This window comes from Mustela putorius, unplaced genomic scaffold (genome assembly GCF_011764305.1).
Source record: "Mustela putorius furo isolate JIRA1106 unplaced genomic scaffold, ASM1176430v1.1 tig00000145_pilon_pilon_pilon, whole genome shotgun sequence".
NCBI classification, from domain to species: domain Eukaryota; kingdom Metazoa; phylum Chordata; class Mammalia; order Carnivora; family Mustelidae; genus Mustela; species Mustela putorius.
In genome coordinates this window covers 26,018,224-26,035,554 of record NW_025421294.1, presented here as the reverse complement: position 1 = coordinate 26,035,554, position 17,331 = coordinate 26,018,224, and the positions used below count along the sequence as shown (strand labels likewise).

The window sequence follows — 17,331 nt, the reverse complement described above, 5'->3', positions numbered from 1 at the left end:
AAGAATTGACCTAAGTTAGCATTTGTTCTTTTAAATGTTTCTTCTGTTTGTTACTGTTTCCTAAATTACTAGCCTACTCGGTGAATTTTTATCACAGACACTTAAATGTTTTCATTTGTGTCGAGGATGCAACTTAGTTGATTTGGCCACACAGAGCAAATCCTCTAGATTCGGAAAAAAAAAAATGGCATAAAATTACTTTGTGTAGGATTCAAGCAGATTGGAACCTTTTTGGTGTCTCACAGTAGCATGCAGAGCACTCTGTGTGTTTTTATGAGATCTTGCACAGTGATATGAAGTAGTGCAGTCTCTGATTTACAGGGATGAGGGGAGGTGAGCAAGGTTTAGGATTTGCAGACCATAGAACAAGACAGAGCTGGGATTAGAACTTTTCAGGATGAGATGACACCATCCGCCAGACCTTCTGAGTCTTTTGATACCAAAAGCAGGGTAAGTGCTAAGTCTATTTTACTCTGTGTGTGTCTCCAGCACGGAGTTTGTTCTTTAATTCTTTAGTAATAGGGTTTAAAACACAGAAATGAATAAGTCCCTAGTTTCAATCCATTAACCATAGGAAGGTTTCTCCTTAAGCCTCTTCATAACAGGTTGAGGATAAATTCTTAATATATTTGTGGTTTGCTTTAGCTCAGTGTCTGAAGACTCTGACAGGTTCAGGGACCTTTCCAAGTTCACAACCTATGTGTGCACATTGAAACAAATAAATACAGACTACTTAGGAGATGGATCTCTTTCCTCACCGGCTGCTTCTGCATTGGCACTGTTTTCTGAGAAAGGGTTCCGGCAGACTGTTTGGTTGAGGTGATGCATTGCAGCCATCTATCACTGGAGGTCCTCTGCCAAATTATCAGGATGTCTGATCAGGCTTGAGGATTTTTGGGTGATGTAGTTTTCCCACAGAAAATATTGGCGCATGTTGCCAAAACTCTATTGAAAAACTGTTAAAAGGAGGATTGATCCCATTTAGAAGGAAGCAGAGGAAAGACTAAGTAGGAATTTGTTGCTGTTGTGACAGACCTCTTTATACATTCAGATATTTTGTGATGCAAAGTGACATGAGGCTCTGCTTTACAAAATGTGTACTGCTTGTAGAACATGTATTTTTTTGTACAATTCAGCCAAATTAGGTATTGCTTTGTTCTTTAAAAAAAATTTTTTTTTTCCTGGAGTCCCACTCTCCCCGCCCTGTGCTGCGGGAGTGGGTATTCTTTCTGCTCTGAGCCCTTTTTCTCTTCCTCAACCCTTTTAATTATTGCTGGCGGATCTTGACTTGCAGTTTAATTTAAAATACTCCAGTTGGAGCAGAAGCTTTTTAGCCTTCTCTCTGTCTTTTGAAACTTAGGTACAAGAATAGGGCAGAACAAGTTCATGTCAGATATATACTGGAATTTCACAGTGTGAGCACTAGTTGCATCTAATTGCATCTCCTAAGAGGAGCCAGCTGAATGTAAAGAAGCAAAGATCGGGAGAACACTGCCATTTTGCCTATTATTTGATTTCTAAAAATGTCTTTGGCCAGATAGTCCATATATCTTAGTGGTTTGGACTTATAACGTTGAAGCCTAAGAGTATTTTTCTATAAAAGTGTGAATTTTTATAAACTTTATAATGACGACAATGCCAAGGAGCATAAATTCTTATTATTTAAGAATTTAATTCATAAATTCTAATTTGCTAAAGCAAAACAAAAAACTCTGGGGGTCTTTGCCATACCTCTCACCTCATGAGACCCCTGAAAGCTAATGAACAAGGATTATCAGCTGATTAGGAAAGACAGCCTCCAGCAGGACATTTCCCAAGTGGCTGGCTGGCCGTGGTGGGCAACTATAGGGAACAGGGAGGCATCAGAAGTTACTGGACGTTAGGGAACTCCACGTAAATGGCTTCTCTGGTGGATTCCTGTTGGAGTGTTTTTGAAACCCGTGTTTCACTCAGCTTTAGAGGGAAAAGACAGACAGGAAATTGGTGAAAGGTGCTGAATCCCAGAGAGCAAAACTGAAGGATCGTGAGAAATTTTAGAAGGAGCTCATCAGTCAGAGCTGTTGGTATGCTCCATAGTAGCAGCTGTTGATGTGGGAAAATGTACTTTACACTTAGGTGCAGAGGAATTCAGAAATGAGTTGTGTCTTTTCAGGGATAAGATATTCTTAGTCTGTGATCGTCTTGTCCATAATGCTTCTTGGGCACACATCAGATAGATGATATCTATCTAATTAGAGGACTTTCCCTAACAATGGAACAGAAATGATGGGCTCTTAGGTAAAATTGTGGGTAGAGGGGTTGATGTTGATTCAACTCTGCTGCCTGGAGAAGAATGGATACTAGTAGGCGTCTATTCCGCCAAAAACTAGTCTTCCTGGCCTGGGAATTCAGGGGGAATTTACTTATGTAATTATAAGTCCTTGTTCTGCAAAAGAAAACTGTTCTGCACCTTGCTTCATTTAACAGTGTATGTTGAAGGTAGTACCATGTAATTAGCTAAAAGCTATCTTATTTTTCCATATGGCTGTTTGGGATATTATGGTAATTGCCAAAAATGGTGACTTAAGAACTTCTTTTCTGTAAGGCTCTGGAATGTTACGGTCCTGTGAGCACAGCTTTTGAGGGCTGTGTGTAGAAGTGAGCGTGCTGCCTCACAGGTAGTGTACTTACTACCAGCAGCGGAAGGGGCGCTGGGTTAGCCTAGGGCACAGTGGAGCCAGCTGCTTGTTTCCTACCTTGTGGGCATTGTCTCTAGTGCCCTGGGGAAGCCAGTTTTAAGATCCGAGCCGGATATTCTTGGCTTGAGTTATTGGAGATGTCCCGCTCTGCAGTGCATCAAGGAGGTGGCAGCTAGATCTGGGGCCTGGGATTAGTGGGAGTAGTGACTGTCCCCAGACACACATACTGGACAGCCTAGGGGGTGGTCCTCAGGTAAGGTATTTAGTCTGACTCCTCAGGGACACAGGAGTCACCTGCTTGGCTGCAGATGCTCACTGTCAAATTACCATTTCCACTGGAAGTCTTTCTGTGAGGATACCCACTTAGAGAAACAGTTTTTAGCATGTTTCGGATTTTCTCATCCTTGCAGGGGTGGATTTCTTTGGTCTTGAATGGTGGTTCTGCTGGGTTTGGAAGGGAATTCTTCCTGTCCAGGCTTCAGACGCTATAGAATTAAAGTGTTGTTCATGATGATAATCACTAGCATTAACTGAGCTCCTGATGGAATGCCTGGTACATACTCCATTTTTACATTTTTACATGTTAGGAAAGTCAGGATAATTTCAAATGTTAAGTGAGCTTTCTGAGGTCACATAGCTAGGAATAATAGCAGCGCTAGGATGTTTCAGTCTCTGTCTCTGACCCTACCGTTTCTGCAGTTGACCAGTGTGCCCAAAACACGAGTGATATTCTGGAGAGGAAATGCACAGAACAACTCCATCTTTGGTTGGGTCTGTTCCTCACAGTTCTTGAGTTCCTACGCAAGAGTATTCTTCTGTTGCAGGCAAATTAGTATCTTATGTTCCCTTTGCAGTGGCTGGAACGGTTAACTGTTTTCCATGAGAAAGTCGTGGTGAGTCATGTAATATTCTGGGGCAAAGTATGCCTTTCCTTGGTGTACCAAGCAGTGTTTGTGTGATCGATCAGTCACCAACGGGAAGGTCCTGTCCTATGACATGTGCGTGCTTGGCAATGATCTTGCCGTGCATTTTGCTTAATAATTTTCATTATTTTTAATTAAAGTTGAAGAAGTGCAGACTCTAGCTGAAATTAAGGTAGGTTGTATTGCCGGAATCTGGTAATTACTTTAATTGATCACAAGATAGTTTCCTTGATCACCAATTAGACTAAATTGCCGATCATGTTTCAAGACGTGAAGAAATGCCCAAGCTGATTTATGTAATAGTGTTTTTATTTCTAATCAGATGTAAATATCATTTCCTTCCATAGCAGTTGTGTTTTATAAAAGAAGAGTTATAGGCCTACAAACATAAAGGTGATTCATAAACAATGGAGTTCTAATTCATTGAATTAGTAAAGGAAGTATTTAGAGGCTTAATGGAGATTGTACTGGGGAAATTACTTTGGAGTCACTGGTGCTCATTTTCTTAGTGGGAGCTATGTTCTTTTTTAGTGCATAATTAAAAGAGTCTATAATCAAAATATAAAAGGCAGCAGACTTAAAGAACTTATATCAAAGAGAATTGCTGGGAGTAATGAAAGATTCGTATTGTAAATATGTGCTAGAAGTTAAAGTCTTAGAACTTTAATAAGCCATACATGCTATTTGGACTGAAGCTGCGTTTTAAATTCAGGGTGCTGTTAAACATTTCACAGATTGATACATGGTTTTTGTTTTGGTTTTGTGCATCTGATAGTCTTTCATATTTTCATGGAATAAAATGAAACAAAAGGAACTTTAAGAGAAGTTAAAGTTTCCTAGGAATACTTAATTTGGGGTTCATGGAAAAATCTTTTAATTGCTGATGGTTTGGAGATTTCCAAATGACAAACTTCATTGGCCCAATTTACCATGATTGTAATGCTTACATTCCTTAACATGGCAGAGTGACTTAAAAAGTCATACTTCATCATGCATTCATTGACTTGTTCATAAAATGTTTGTAATTTGCAATAGAGGAAAGACTGAAACTATTATCAGCCATTATATGTTATTTGTTGGCCATATGTTTGTTTGAAATGGCCGTGGCTCAGCAGAACATGGCTCACGGACAAACTATGCTGTAAATTGGCACTAAAAACCCACCTAAGCAGGTAGGCGTATGTTAAGAAGTTAACATCAGCCAAAATATTTTAATATGAACCAGGTTACGTACATTGTAATATCTCTGTTCCCCTTAGAGTGAGATCTTCATTTGCATGCCATCTTTGTTTTTTTCCCTAACTAATTTTTAAAAGTAGGACAGGTATTTAGTGGCACATTCAGAGGCACCAAAGAGTATAGTAAGTCCTTTGTGGTCCCTGATCTCAACCACCCAGTTTCCTCTCTCCAGCCACTGTCGCTCCCAGTTACCGATCTCTCATACGTGGTTGCGGAGATATTAAAGCATATAGTGTCCTCTCCTTTTTACAATGCACAGACTATTGTTATGCATTTGTTTTTCATTTAGTAATATATCTTGGAGGTCTTCCTAGCAAATAGTTTCTTCATTCTTCTTAATGGCTACATAGTATTCCTGTGATAAATGGACCATCCTGTATTTAATCAGTTTCTTACTGATGATCCTTTGGCTTTTTCAAATCTGGGGCCCTTACAAGCTGTGCTGTATTGACTCATTTTTTAAATTTTTAAAGATTTTATTTATTTATTTGTCACAGTGAGAGAGAACGTGGGGGCGCGCAAGCAGTCAGAGAGGCAGCCAGAGGTGAAGAGGGGCAGGCTCCCCGCCGAGCAAGGTGCCCGATGCGGGACTCGATCCTAGGACATTGGGATCCTGACCTGAGTCGAAGGCAGAGGCTTAACCCACTGAGCCACCCAGGTGCCCCTGCAGTGACCCATTTTTTAAAATGATATTTTAATTTTAGAGAGAGACCATGAGAGAGGGTGGGGGTGTGGGGGGAAGGGCAGAGGAAGAGGCAGAGAATCCCAGCTGTGCTGTTTGTGGAGCCCCACATGGGGCTCGACCTCCTGATCTTGAGATCACTACCAGAGCCGAAACCAAGAGTCAGAGGCTCAACCGATTTGCCACCCTGGTGCCGCTGCGGTGACCAGGCTTGTAATTCAGGTGTAAATGTGCCTGCAGGACTAATTCCTAAAAGAGAGATTATGTAGCTGAAAGGCACAGGCGTTTTTGTTGTTTTTTTTTTTAAAGATTTTGTTTATTTCGGAGAAAGAGAAGGCGTGAGCAAGAGCCAGGGGAGGGGCACAGGGAGAAGCAGACCGGTAGGGACCGAGCAGAGCTCTATCCCAGAACCCTGAGATCATGACCTGAGCCAAAGGCATATGCATATCCAGCTGAGCCACCCAGGCACCTCTGGCACAGACATTTTTTATTTTGGTGGATATTGTCAAATTCTCTTCCAGAGTAATGATGTATAAGTGCTTTTTCTCCTGCAATATTATCAGACTTTTTGATCTTTACCAAACTGATAGGTTTAACTTAGTTTCCCACCCTGTGCAGCTTTCCTGAGGTATAGTTGATGTAAAAGTATTAATTTGTGCTTCTTTTATCATGTATGAGTCTGAGCAGTTTTTATGTTTAAGAACCATTTGCTCCCATTTGTCACCTTTTATCTCCTTTGGCCATTTAAAAATTTGGTGGTTGATCTTTTTCTTATTAATTTGTGGGAGTTCTTTATATGCCAAGGAAATATGTACAGGAAATCCTGCTTGTTGTTTGTCTTTTAATTTTTTTTGTTGGTTTTTATTGCCATACAGAGAAAAATTTTAAAGTAATAAGAACTACCTGTTATTTCGTAGTGTTTTAAAGTCTTCTGCCTGTAGAATTCATATATGTCTTACTAAATTTACTCCTAGATAATTTTAGGAGCCACTTTAGATGGAATTTTCTTCGAAGATATTTTTCTGCTTAGTTATTGTTTGGATAAAAGGCTTTTTTTTTTTTTTTAATTCTTTAATAGGAATCGTCTAGTGTTTTCCTTTTAAGAATAATATTACCTTTTGGGCTGAGAATATATTCTATTTAAAGAGGTGTCCAACTTGGATTCTTCCTATCTGCTGCTTTTATGAACAGTCATGATTATCCATGTAGCCAATTTTGGAATGTATATTTTGATGCTGTGGTTACATGCTCCTTTATAACCCTCCAAATATAAAGCAATTTTTGTACTCCTTACTTGTTAAAAATAAAGAAAACAGTTGATAACCACAAAAAAGAGAGGCCCATAAATTCTTATTTTATAAGAGATTTAATAAATAAGAAATATTGAATTTATCAAATATCTTTTCAGGATTTATGGAACTCATTATATAATTTTTCTTTTGATTTATTGATATGTGAGTTATATCAATATATTCCTTATATTGAATGTTCCTTGCATTCTTAGAATAAATCCCATTTGCTCATGGTACTTTGCTTTTTTAGTGTATTGTTGGTTTTTGTTTATTAAGATTTCACTTAATATGAAACAACCTGTACTTTCATTGTTACATGCTATCTTTGAGGGAATTTGGGGATAGTGTTATGGTAGTTTATAAAACTAATTTGAAAATGTCTGTCTTTTTCTCTGCTCTGGAACAGTTGAATTCGTGTAGAGTTAACTCTGCCTTCAAGGTTTTGTAGAATTTCTCTGTGAAATGACTAGAAACTGTTACTTTTTGGTGTCACTCCTGTTTATGATTTTCTTTTCTGGGGTCAGTTTTGATAAATTTTTTGGATAATTTTTATAGAACTATTTTACTTATGTTTTGAAATTTATTTGTATAAATATTGCATTTGTTTAAAAATTTTTTTTAATGTTTTGAAATTTCTTTTATCTGTAGTTACTTCTCTATTCTCATTTTCTCTTTGATTTATCTGTGCTTTTTCTACCTGCCTTTTGTTTGTCTTTAAATGGAGTAACCAATTTTCTGTTACATAATTATTTCAACCTTTGGATTTATTGGTTCTGCCATTTTTTTCTTTCCTGTTCATTTACATCTGCTGTTCTCATTATTTATATTCATTCTTGTTCTCCCTAAGTTTATTTTTATTTATTTATTTTCTTTCATGTTCTTAATTTAAGTATTTAAGGGTATTTATTCTGATTATTACTTTATGTGTGTCCTGTATGTCCTGCATACATGATTAATTTCTATTCAGTTTAGGTTTTGATTTCTTCTCTGAATTAAGACTTTAAAAGAAGGATTTAGGAACTTTTCCAGGGGGGCGCCTGGGTAGCTCAGTGGGTTAAGCCTCTGCCTTTGGGTCGGGTCATGGTCTTGGGGTCCTGGGATCCAGTCCCGCGTCGGGCTCTCTTCTTGGCGGGGAGCCTGCTTCCCCCTATCTCAGCCTGCTGCTCTGTCTACTTGTGAGTTCTTTCTCTTTATCAAATAAATAAGTAAAAGCTTTTTAAAAATATTAAAAAAAAAGAACTTTTCCAGGTAGTACTTTTTTTTTTTTTTGCTACTTTTGCTTTGTTTTGTTTTGTTTTTAATTTTAACTGAGAATGTTGTCAGCACTATTTCTTCTTTTTGAAATTGAGATTTTCTTTGTGGGCCAATATGTGTTCAGTGTCTGTGAATGTCGAGTAGATATTTAAAAAGATATTGTCTTATTGCTGAGAGTTGAAAGTATATAGTTGGATCTACCTTTTTTTTTCTTTTTTTTTTTTTTAAAGATTTTATTTATTTATTTGACAGAGAGAAATCACAAGTAGATGGAGAGGCAGGCAGAGAGAGAGAGGGAAGAGAGAGGGAAGCAGGCTCCCCGCTGAGCAGAGAGCCTGATGCGGGACTCGATCCCAGGACCACGAGATCATGACCCGAGCCGAAGGCAGCGGCTTAACCCACTGAGCCACCCAGGCGCCCCCTTTTTTTTTTTTTCTTAAAGATTTTATTTATTTGACAGAGATCATAAGTAGGCAGAGAGGCAGGCGGGGGGGAGGGGTGGCGGGAAGCAGGCTCCCTGCTGAGCAGAAAGCCTGATGCAGGGCTCGATCCCAGGACTCTGGGATCATGACCTGAGCTAAAGGCAGAGGCTTTAACCCACTGAGCCACCCAGGCGCCCCAGTTGGATCTGCCTTTTAAATGATAAGTAGTCCATATTCTTGATTTTGTTTGGTTACTGTGCCATGGGTTAAGAAATGGAAATTAAAGTTTCTACTATGAATGTTTCTGTTTGTCTTATATTTCCTGTCATTTCTGCCTCATTGATTTTGATGCTGTGTTACTTGCAGTATAGATACTCAGAATTATTCAGTTTTCATTGTGGATATACTTTTATAAGTTAAAAAAATTTTTTTACATTTGCCTGTGTCTTTTTATTTTCAGCAGTTGAGTTTTGCTTTGTGATCCGTGTAAAGTTACCTCTTCTTCTTCTGTTTTTCTCTTTAAAGTTTTATTTGCTTAATCTCCATACCCAACATGGGGCTTGAACTCACAAGCCTGAGATCAAGAGTTGCATGCTCTACTGACTGGGCCAGCCAGGCATCCCAAGTTTTATTTTAATCAGTTGGAATATGGATCTTTACATATATTGATTGAAAAGATGTTTGGTCTTGTAAAACATGACAGAATCCATATGCTTTTTTTTCCTCCCTAAATTGAAATCATGATGTGAAATTGTGTTTTCTATTCTTTTTTTTTTTTTTAGGATTTAAAAAATTTATTTACTTAGCAAGAGAGTGAGAGAGAGAACATGAGCAGTGGGAGGCAGAGGAGCAGAGGGAGAGGCAGACTCCCTGCTGAGCACAGAGCCTGATGTGGGACTGGATTCCAGGATCCTGGGATCATGATCTGTGCTGAAGGCAGATGCTTAACCTACTGAGCCATCCAGGTGCCCTGGCTGTGCTTTGTTTGCTTCATTTTAATTGTGCTTTCTTTGACCTAATTGTGAATTTTGCGGATGCTGTTATACCTATAATTCTACAAGGTAAACTTAATCTTGTTTCTTTAGATAACATTTCTTTAGATAGTGGTCTCCCCACTAAGCAGTGTCAAAATTAAACTCATACTTTCTCTTACTTTCCCTTCACCATGCAGTTTTGTTACTATATTTTTAGTTCTAGTGCTTAGTTTTACACCTTGAAATATGCTTTGGATCTTATAGCTTTCAGGCTTTTTAAACTTTCATCTACCATCCCCATTTCTTCTCTTTTTTTTTCCCACATCTTTTAATAGTTCATAACATTTGCATTCTATTCAGTGACTACAATCCCCACATTGTTTTAAGTATAATCCTAGACCTGAGTGAATTGTTCATTGCTGATAACTTTTATATTGTTGCTCCATCCATCTCTAGTTACCTGTATTTCATCCTTTAGTAAAAGTTTCCTTGGGGTGCCTGGGTGGCTTAGTACATTAAAACCTCTGCCTTCAGCTCAGGTCATGATGGGTCCTGGGATGGAGCCCTGCATCGGGCTCTCTACCGGGTGGGGAGTCTGTTTCCGCTCCCCCTCCTCCACCGCCTGCCTCTGCCTACTTGAGATCTCTTGTCTGTCAAATAAATAAATAAAATCTTTGGGGGAAAAAAAAAGTTTCCTTAGTAGGGATGAAGGGGAATTATTTCCTGAATTAATGTCTTTTAAAAATTATGTCTCTTGTAGTAGTTTTGAAAACAGTTTAGCTGGGTATAAAATTCTTTGCACTTTGATTTCCTAAAGTCTTTATAGGCACTGTTTCTCTGACTTCTTTTGTTCAGTGCTGGTATGTGGAAGTTTGAAGTCCGCCGCATTATTTTCATTCCTTGTAGGTGAATTGATTTTTTTGACTAAATGCCATAAGGATTTTTTAATCTTCAAATTCCCTAACTTCACTAGGATGTCTAGAAATGGTTGAATTCTTCCAATCTATAGATTGAAATATCTTATTTCTAGAAAAAATTTTTGAATTATGTATCTCATTTCTTTCTGTGTTTGTTCTCTTATTCACTAAAGTTACATGTATATTAGATGTACTTTGTGTTCTCTACTTATTTCCTAATTCTTATAAACTCTTGCTGACTTCTGCTTCATTTTGTCTATTAGTCCTGGCCCCTCAGCTTCTTGCTGGATTGTTAGTGGTGTGTATTCTGCCTCAGACTCTTTGCAGTTTTCATTGATGACATGGTTTTAGAAAGCCTGGAGTCTTAGCTAGCTTAAGGCCTGTAGGTTCCAACTGGCTTCCTGAGAACAAGTAGCTAGGGCTGTAAAAAAGAAATCTTGGAAAGAAGGGACAGATGCTTTTCACTATCTGCCAGTTTTGCTGTTAAGTAATATTCTTTCTTTATTAATGTCAGATAATCAAAATTCCCTGTTGAGGTTTTGCTTTTTTCCCTCTCCTATCCTCTCATTTCAGTTCCTTGCAGAAATACTTATACTTTAATTTGAATGTGTTTTGTTGTGAATGTTTTTAATTTGTGGATTTAAAAATGAATATTTTGGGGACTATTTAGTTCTGTTATATGGAAGAAGGATTATGAAATTTTCTCCCTGCGCCCAGAGCAGGAGCAAGTGTTCTTTCCCTTGGGGAGAATTAGGAGTAGATCCTGTGTAAGTGGTTTATTAGGCTTATGGTATTTTGTTAAATGCAAGTGTAGATGACAGTTGAAGGGAAATATGTAAAGCTGAGGAATACATAAGTTTGGAGGATCTTTGAAAGTATCTTTTTTTTTCTTTTTACATTTTATGTAGATATGATAGAAGGCTATTTTATTTTATTTTATTTATTAGAGAGAGAGCTAATAATATTTATTAGAGTGGGAGGCAGAGGAAGAGGAGAGGCAGGCTCCCCACTGAGCAGGGAGCCGATGTGGGTCTCATTCCCAGGACCCTCGGATCATGACCTGAGCCAAAGGCAGATGCTTAATGGACCGAGCCACCCAGGCGCCCAGGGTTTTTCTTTGATCAGTGTAACTCTTCGGATGTGGCTGTTCTCCCTCTCTCTCTAAGTAGGCTCCACGCTGAGTGTGGAGCCCATTTGTAGGGCTCAAACTCAGCACCGAGAGATCGAGACCTGAGTTGAGATCAAGTGTTGGATGCTTAAGTGCCTGAGCCACCCAGGCTCAGGAGTGTTCTCTTTTAAGCCCTATCTGTGATAGAGTAGATTTTGCTAACGTGCTGATAGCATGCTGGTAATCAAAGCTTTGAGGAACACTTCTGACTCTGTTCAAATCATCCCCTTGATCCACTTGGTTCTTGAGAAATAGTAAGGGATGCCAAGCCTCACTTTGGACCTTTAGGATTGCATAGTTCAAACAAATTGTGACCATAGAACTTGGGTAATGACTGACTTTGCCCACCTAATATCTTATCATTAAGGTGTTTTCCCCAGGCAGCGTGCATCAGGGTGTTACCTTGTAGTGTGTGATCTCTGTCTGGTGTGTGGGTTTGAGTATTTATGGCATGTGGGATAGGAAAGCACCATTCTTCTGGGAGACAGCAACTGGAGTCTTAGAATCTTAAGGCTATTTTATTAGGGCTTTTCACCTATCGTTACATTTTGTGACAGTGTGTGTGATGCATATACCTTGTGCAGCCTCGCCAGAGCAGCATATGGTAGCAGTATCTGCCACTACTGGTCTCTTACTCTGGGCCAAGTGCTATGCTAAGTGCTTTTATATCCCCATCTCATTTTTTATTAGGATGAATGCATGAGCTTTTTATTATTATCTTCAGTTTACTGAACAGAGAACTGAGGCTCACACGACATGGGAATTTGAATTCAGGCCTTCCTGGCTCAAAAGCCTATGCCCTTAATGACTCTATTACCCTTTCTCAGAGATTGTGGTTAACTTTTTTGGAAGTCTTAAAGCTAAACAAGAATAAGGCACTAGAGGCAAATAGACTAAAAAATTCTCATTATACATAGTTTAATGCAGGTTAACTCTGAATAATTAAATGACTTTCACATTTAACACAATCTAGAGATCAGAATATGAGATGAGAAGAGGAAGGGGGGGTGAATATTGTTTTCCACTGATAATTCCATACATGGATTTTACTTGAATATTCTTCCTTATCCTGACAGGGAAAAACCTTTATGCCTTTAATTAAAGACCAAAATGAGAGTCTTTTTCCTAAATAAAATTATTCTGACATAAGAACCATTATGAATAACATAGAATGGTTTAAAATGGCGTCTTCCATACCTCTCATTCTTAACTTGGAAATGTGCTCTAATGTCAATTTGGTGATTCAGAAAACAGTTCAACTACCATCACTCCAGCTTTTCTGGATAGGGGTTGTGAAGTTAAATATTTATTTATGTGGCTACAGTGGTTACTGCCCTGTGAATTCCACTGTAAATTTGTAGTTACTGTACCATTACCTTAGAGTCTCACCAAGTATTTCTGCCTTCTGGACACAGTAGAGACAGACTCTCCTATTGTTTGCAATTACCTTCATAAAAATTGGAAAGCAAGCAAAAGAGAAAAAGCTTTTCATACTCTCGGGACAAGTTTGCCTTCTGATTAGCAAAATTAGGTTTGTACTTTCTCTGTGGATGAAGATAGAGCCCTACAGGTCCACAGTTAGGTGTGTGCCTGAGTCCTCCATTCTCTGCTCGGGGAGGAGCGAAGGCTTCCTGTTCCACAGGGCATGGGGACAATAGCAAGGAGACCCTGAGCAGGCAAGGCAGACTTCCCTGTTTGACTCTAGATGTAAAAAAAAAAAAAGTCTCTTATCCCCTTCTGTCCTGTCTGGGAGCTGGGATGGGAGATGTTGTTCAGTAAGATTTTTTTCCCATGGTCTTGGGATTGATGTGTTAGTTAGCAAGCCAACAACCAAACACAAAGGGAGTGGGGATACATGAAAAGTAGCCCCTAAGATTTGGGGCCAGGTAGTGAGATCCAGGGCACTTGGTTGAAGGGAAATTACTCCTGTGCTATTTTGGCAAGTCTTGTCCTGAGGACAATTAAATAGTCCAGACAGGTCACTGGGTGAGACCAATTTCCTGGTTTGTTTATTTGAGCCTGATTGTTTTTCACCATTGAGCAGCAGGTCACGGTCCTGCTACACCGTTACCCCAGCTCTGTGGAGAGCAGTCCCCTTCCTATTGGATTTCTCCAGGTTTCCCTAAGGATCTGAGCCTTGTCTTTATCTGGCTGGATTGTTCTGGTCTCTCTCTCTTGCTCGCAGGTCCAGAGTAGAAGGCAGTGCCACTAATCACTTTCAGCTTTGTCTCGTGCAGGCATTTGGCTTCATGTCCCGAGTCGCCCTGCAAGCCGAGAAGATGAATCATCACCCGGAATGGTTCAATGTGTACAACAAGGTAACTAAATTGCCTTATTTGGGGATCACCTGAGCTATGGAGTTTGAGAAACTTTGTTCTTCCTTGTTATCCTCATAGAGCAGCCATGTGTCAAGTGTGATCAGTAGTGCTTAGGAAAGCATCTCTTACTCTTTCCTCAAGGATCCCTGGGTATGATTGCAAATTAGTAACAAATTTTCCAATCTGCTCAAGACATCAGTGACCAAACTCTTTATTTTCATGCCTGTCATCTACTGGAACTAATATGAGCCATTTGGGCCAAGTGAGGCTCCTGAATTAAAATGTAGATACATGTTAAACCCTCCTAAGATAAATTTTTGAAAGTTATGGTAGCAAATAAGAGAGATACAGCCTTATTTACCTTACTGAAATAATTATGCTCAAGAACTGTGCTTTAAAAACAACTGTTTATTAAATTCTACATTCTAAATAGGAACTGGCCTTCTTAGGACAAAGAGCAGGCTAAAAAAATTTTAAGTAGTTTTTAAGGGGGCTCAGTAAGAAGAATCATGGTCTCCCCCACTCCCACCCCAAATGTCCTTGCCTTTATGGTCATATGCCATTTGAAATAATCTTGTCATCTAGATTTCTGTGTGGTTCTGTTTTCTCTTTAAAAAGTCTCTTTGAAAAAGAGAACATTCCCTGATGTACTTGTGATTTATTGGAATAGTTCAGAATATGCAGGTACCATGATAAACTTTTCCTTCCTACTTGCCTCTCTTTGTCCATAATTTTGCTTGTGCTTTTTAATTGATTTTTCAAGAAGCCACAGTGTTTTCCTCCACCCCACCTCCGACCCACTTCCCTAATTTAGAAATGGGCTTTTCTGAATGTAGTTGCTAAGATACTACATTTGATAGCTTGGTCTTTCTCAGTGGCCTGAAAATAGTCATGTAATTAAAGTAATGGGAGTTAAAATGAAACCTTAGCCTCTCTCTTTCTCTCTCTCTCTTTTTTTTTTTTTTTTTTTTTTTGAGACAAGATTTCAGATTCAGGCCGCTGAATTGTCCTTCACATGAGAGGGCCTTTTTGTCCCTGGGCAGGTGCTGGGCCCAGCCTGAAGCAGACTGTGTACCTGGAGTTCATTAGGTTTTGGAAATGCTGTACTTATTCATAACGTAGTATTTTGTAAATCATTTAATCTCCCCAGTTGTCAGATGTGAATGTTGAAGAATAGATTGATTTCTGAACCACCCAAGATGAGAACCATGAATTGCAGCTGCTTCTGTGTTTCTTAGGTGCAGATAACCCTAACGTCGCACGACTATGGTGGACTGACCAAGAGAGATGTGAAACTGGCCAAGTTTATTGAAAAAGCAGCCGCTTCTGTGTGATTTTTTTCTAAAATGCGTGTCAAACCCGGTGCACGTCTTAGCCATCATGTATGTGGAAGGAAGTTCACATGAACAAATTCGCTTGTCAGTTTAAGCTCATCTTTTGAACAGTGTTTTGTACAATCAGTTCTTAATTACAAAATGATTTAAATTTGAGCCTGAGGATTTCTCATTATTTCTAATCATATATATAAGGTAAACCAACTCAGGGAATTACATTAGTAATATTCAGCGGGAGAAATAGCATTCTTAAAGCCCAGAAATTGGGATGAGGGAGTATGCACACATTTTATAACCCAGAAATTCAAGTGATGATGGTGACTTTACCAATACATTGTGTTGGAGAATAATTAGAAAGTAGAAGAAGAATGGTGAACTCTGTAGGTAAAGGGTTTTAACACAGCTATAACAATTCTTACGATGCTGAAGTTGATTTGGAGTGTAGCTGCTTTTTAAGTAGTTAGATTACAAAAGTCACAGAAAATTGGTAAGCTATCTTGTTTTATCTTTTTCAGAGAGGGAGTTGAAGGAGAAAACAGTGGCCTCTGGGGCAATATAAGGATTCACCATCACAGTGACCAACTTGCCAGATCATTATTTGACACTCTGCATTAGGAGGAACTAAGGGTCATTTTTTTTTTTTTTAAGATTGTATTTATTTATTTGACAGAGAGAGCACAATATGGGAAGTAGCAGGCAAAAGAAGAGGGAGAAGCAGGCTCCCCACAGAGCAGTGGGAGCCTGATATGGGACTCAATCCCAGGACCCTGGAATCATTACCCAAGCCAAAGGCAGTCGCCCAACTGACTGAGCCACCCAGGTGCCCTAAGGGTCATTTTTTTCTTTTTTTTCCTAAGGGTCATTTTAAAAAATCATATGCAGTTTGTAACTCCTGAACTGAGGGTCTACATGGCCACTAAGTTAGAAGCTCCTGAGTTTTCAGGGTGCCTGGGTGGCTCAGTGGGTTAAGCCTCTGCCTTCGGCTCAGGTCATGATCCCAGGGTCCTGGGATCGAGCCCCACATTGGGCTCTCTGCTCAGCGGGGAGCCTGCTTTCCCCTCTCTCTCTGCCTACTTCTGCCTACTTGTGATTTCTCGTCTCTGTCAAATAAATGAATAAAAAAGTCAAAAAAAAAAAAGAAGATACTGAGTTTTTATCCCGTAATGAGCTCTATTTATATTCTGTGTGTCACTGATAGGAGTAAAATGGAATATAAAGTAATCTGTTACTTAAAAATTAAAATGCCAGTGTTTCTTTGAAGAAACTCAGGAATGTACTTATTATTTTTAAAGATTTTATTTATTTGTTTTAGAGAGAGAGAAAGAGAGGGAGACAGAATCTGAAGCAGACTCTACACTGAGTGCGGAGCCTGATGTGGGGCTTGATTTCATGACCATGAGATCATGACCTGAGCCAGAACCAAGAGTCAGACACTCTGCCAACTGAGTCACCCAGGTGCCCCAGGATTGTATTAATCTTTTTTAAAACTTAATTTAATTTTTGAAATATTTTACTTAATTTATTTGAGAGAGAGGAAAAGTATGAGCGGGGGGAGGGGCAGAGGGAGAGGCAGACTCCCTGCCCAGCGGGGAGCCCGACGCAGGGCTGGATCCCAGGTCCCTGAGATCATGACCCGAACCAAAGGCAAATGCTTAGCCACCTAAGCCATCCAGGCACCCCATGGAATGTACTTAGTAATAAGATTAGAATATAAATTTAAAGAATAAATACATATATAAATATATATATATTTGTCCAAAGAAGGTGTGTTAATCTCTTGAAGCATTATGGTACCAGGATTAAACAGAGATCATCTCTGTGTAACTCACCTTGTTTCAGAGACCAGAAAAATCCATATGTTAAAACAAGCAAACATTCCCCTCCCTACCCAACCGGGGCCCCAGTCAGAGAAATCATATGGAAATGGGACAGGGAGTCTGAGCTCTCCAAAGCCAGTTCTTGGCTGGGTCTGTTGGCTGGGTCAGTTTACCCTGTGGATATGGAGTACACCCTCCATATGAAGAGGGACAAGAGCCGCCCAGTTTCTGTGACTGCCAGGAGATGCATCATTGGTGCTTCTTAGAAATTTGTTTAGAGGAAAAAGCAAAACTTTTTTTTTTAAGATTTTAT

At 39.3% G+C, this 17,331-nt stretch overlaps 1 protein-coding gene across 3 annotated transcripts in view; it reads left to right on the top strand.

Moving 5' to 3' along the window:
- PCBD2 (pterin-4 alpha-carbinolamine dehydratase 2) overlaps positions 1-15,357 on the top strand; it is a 51,176-nt gene extending 35,819 nt beyond the window's left edge. For all 3 annotated transcript variants that reach the window (XM_045075487.1, XM_045075488.1, XM_045075489.1), the window contains exons 3-4: positions 13,787-13,867; positions 15,106-15,357. In XM_045075487.1, coding sequence (XP_044931422.1) covers positions 13,787-13,867; positions 15,106-15,201 — 177 coding nt within the window. In that variant the 3' untranslated portion in view covers positions 15,202-15,357. The remainder of the gene's footprint in view (positions 1-13,786; positions 13,868-15,105) is intronic.
- The last annotated feature ends 1,974 nt before the right edge of the window (positions 15,358-17,331 follow it).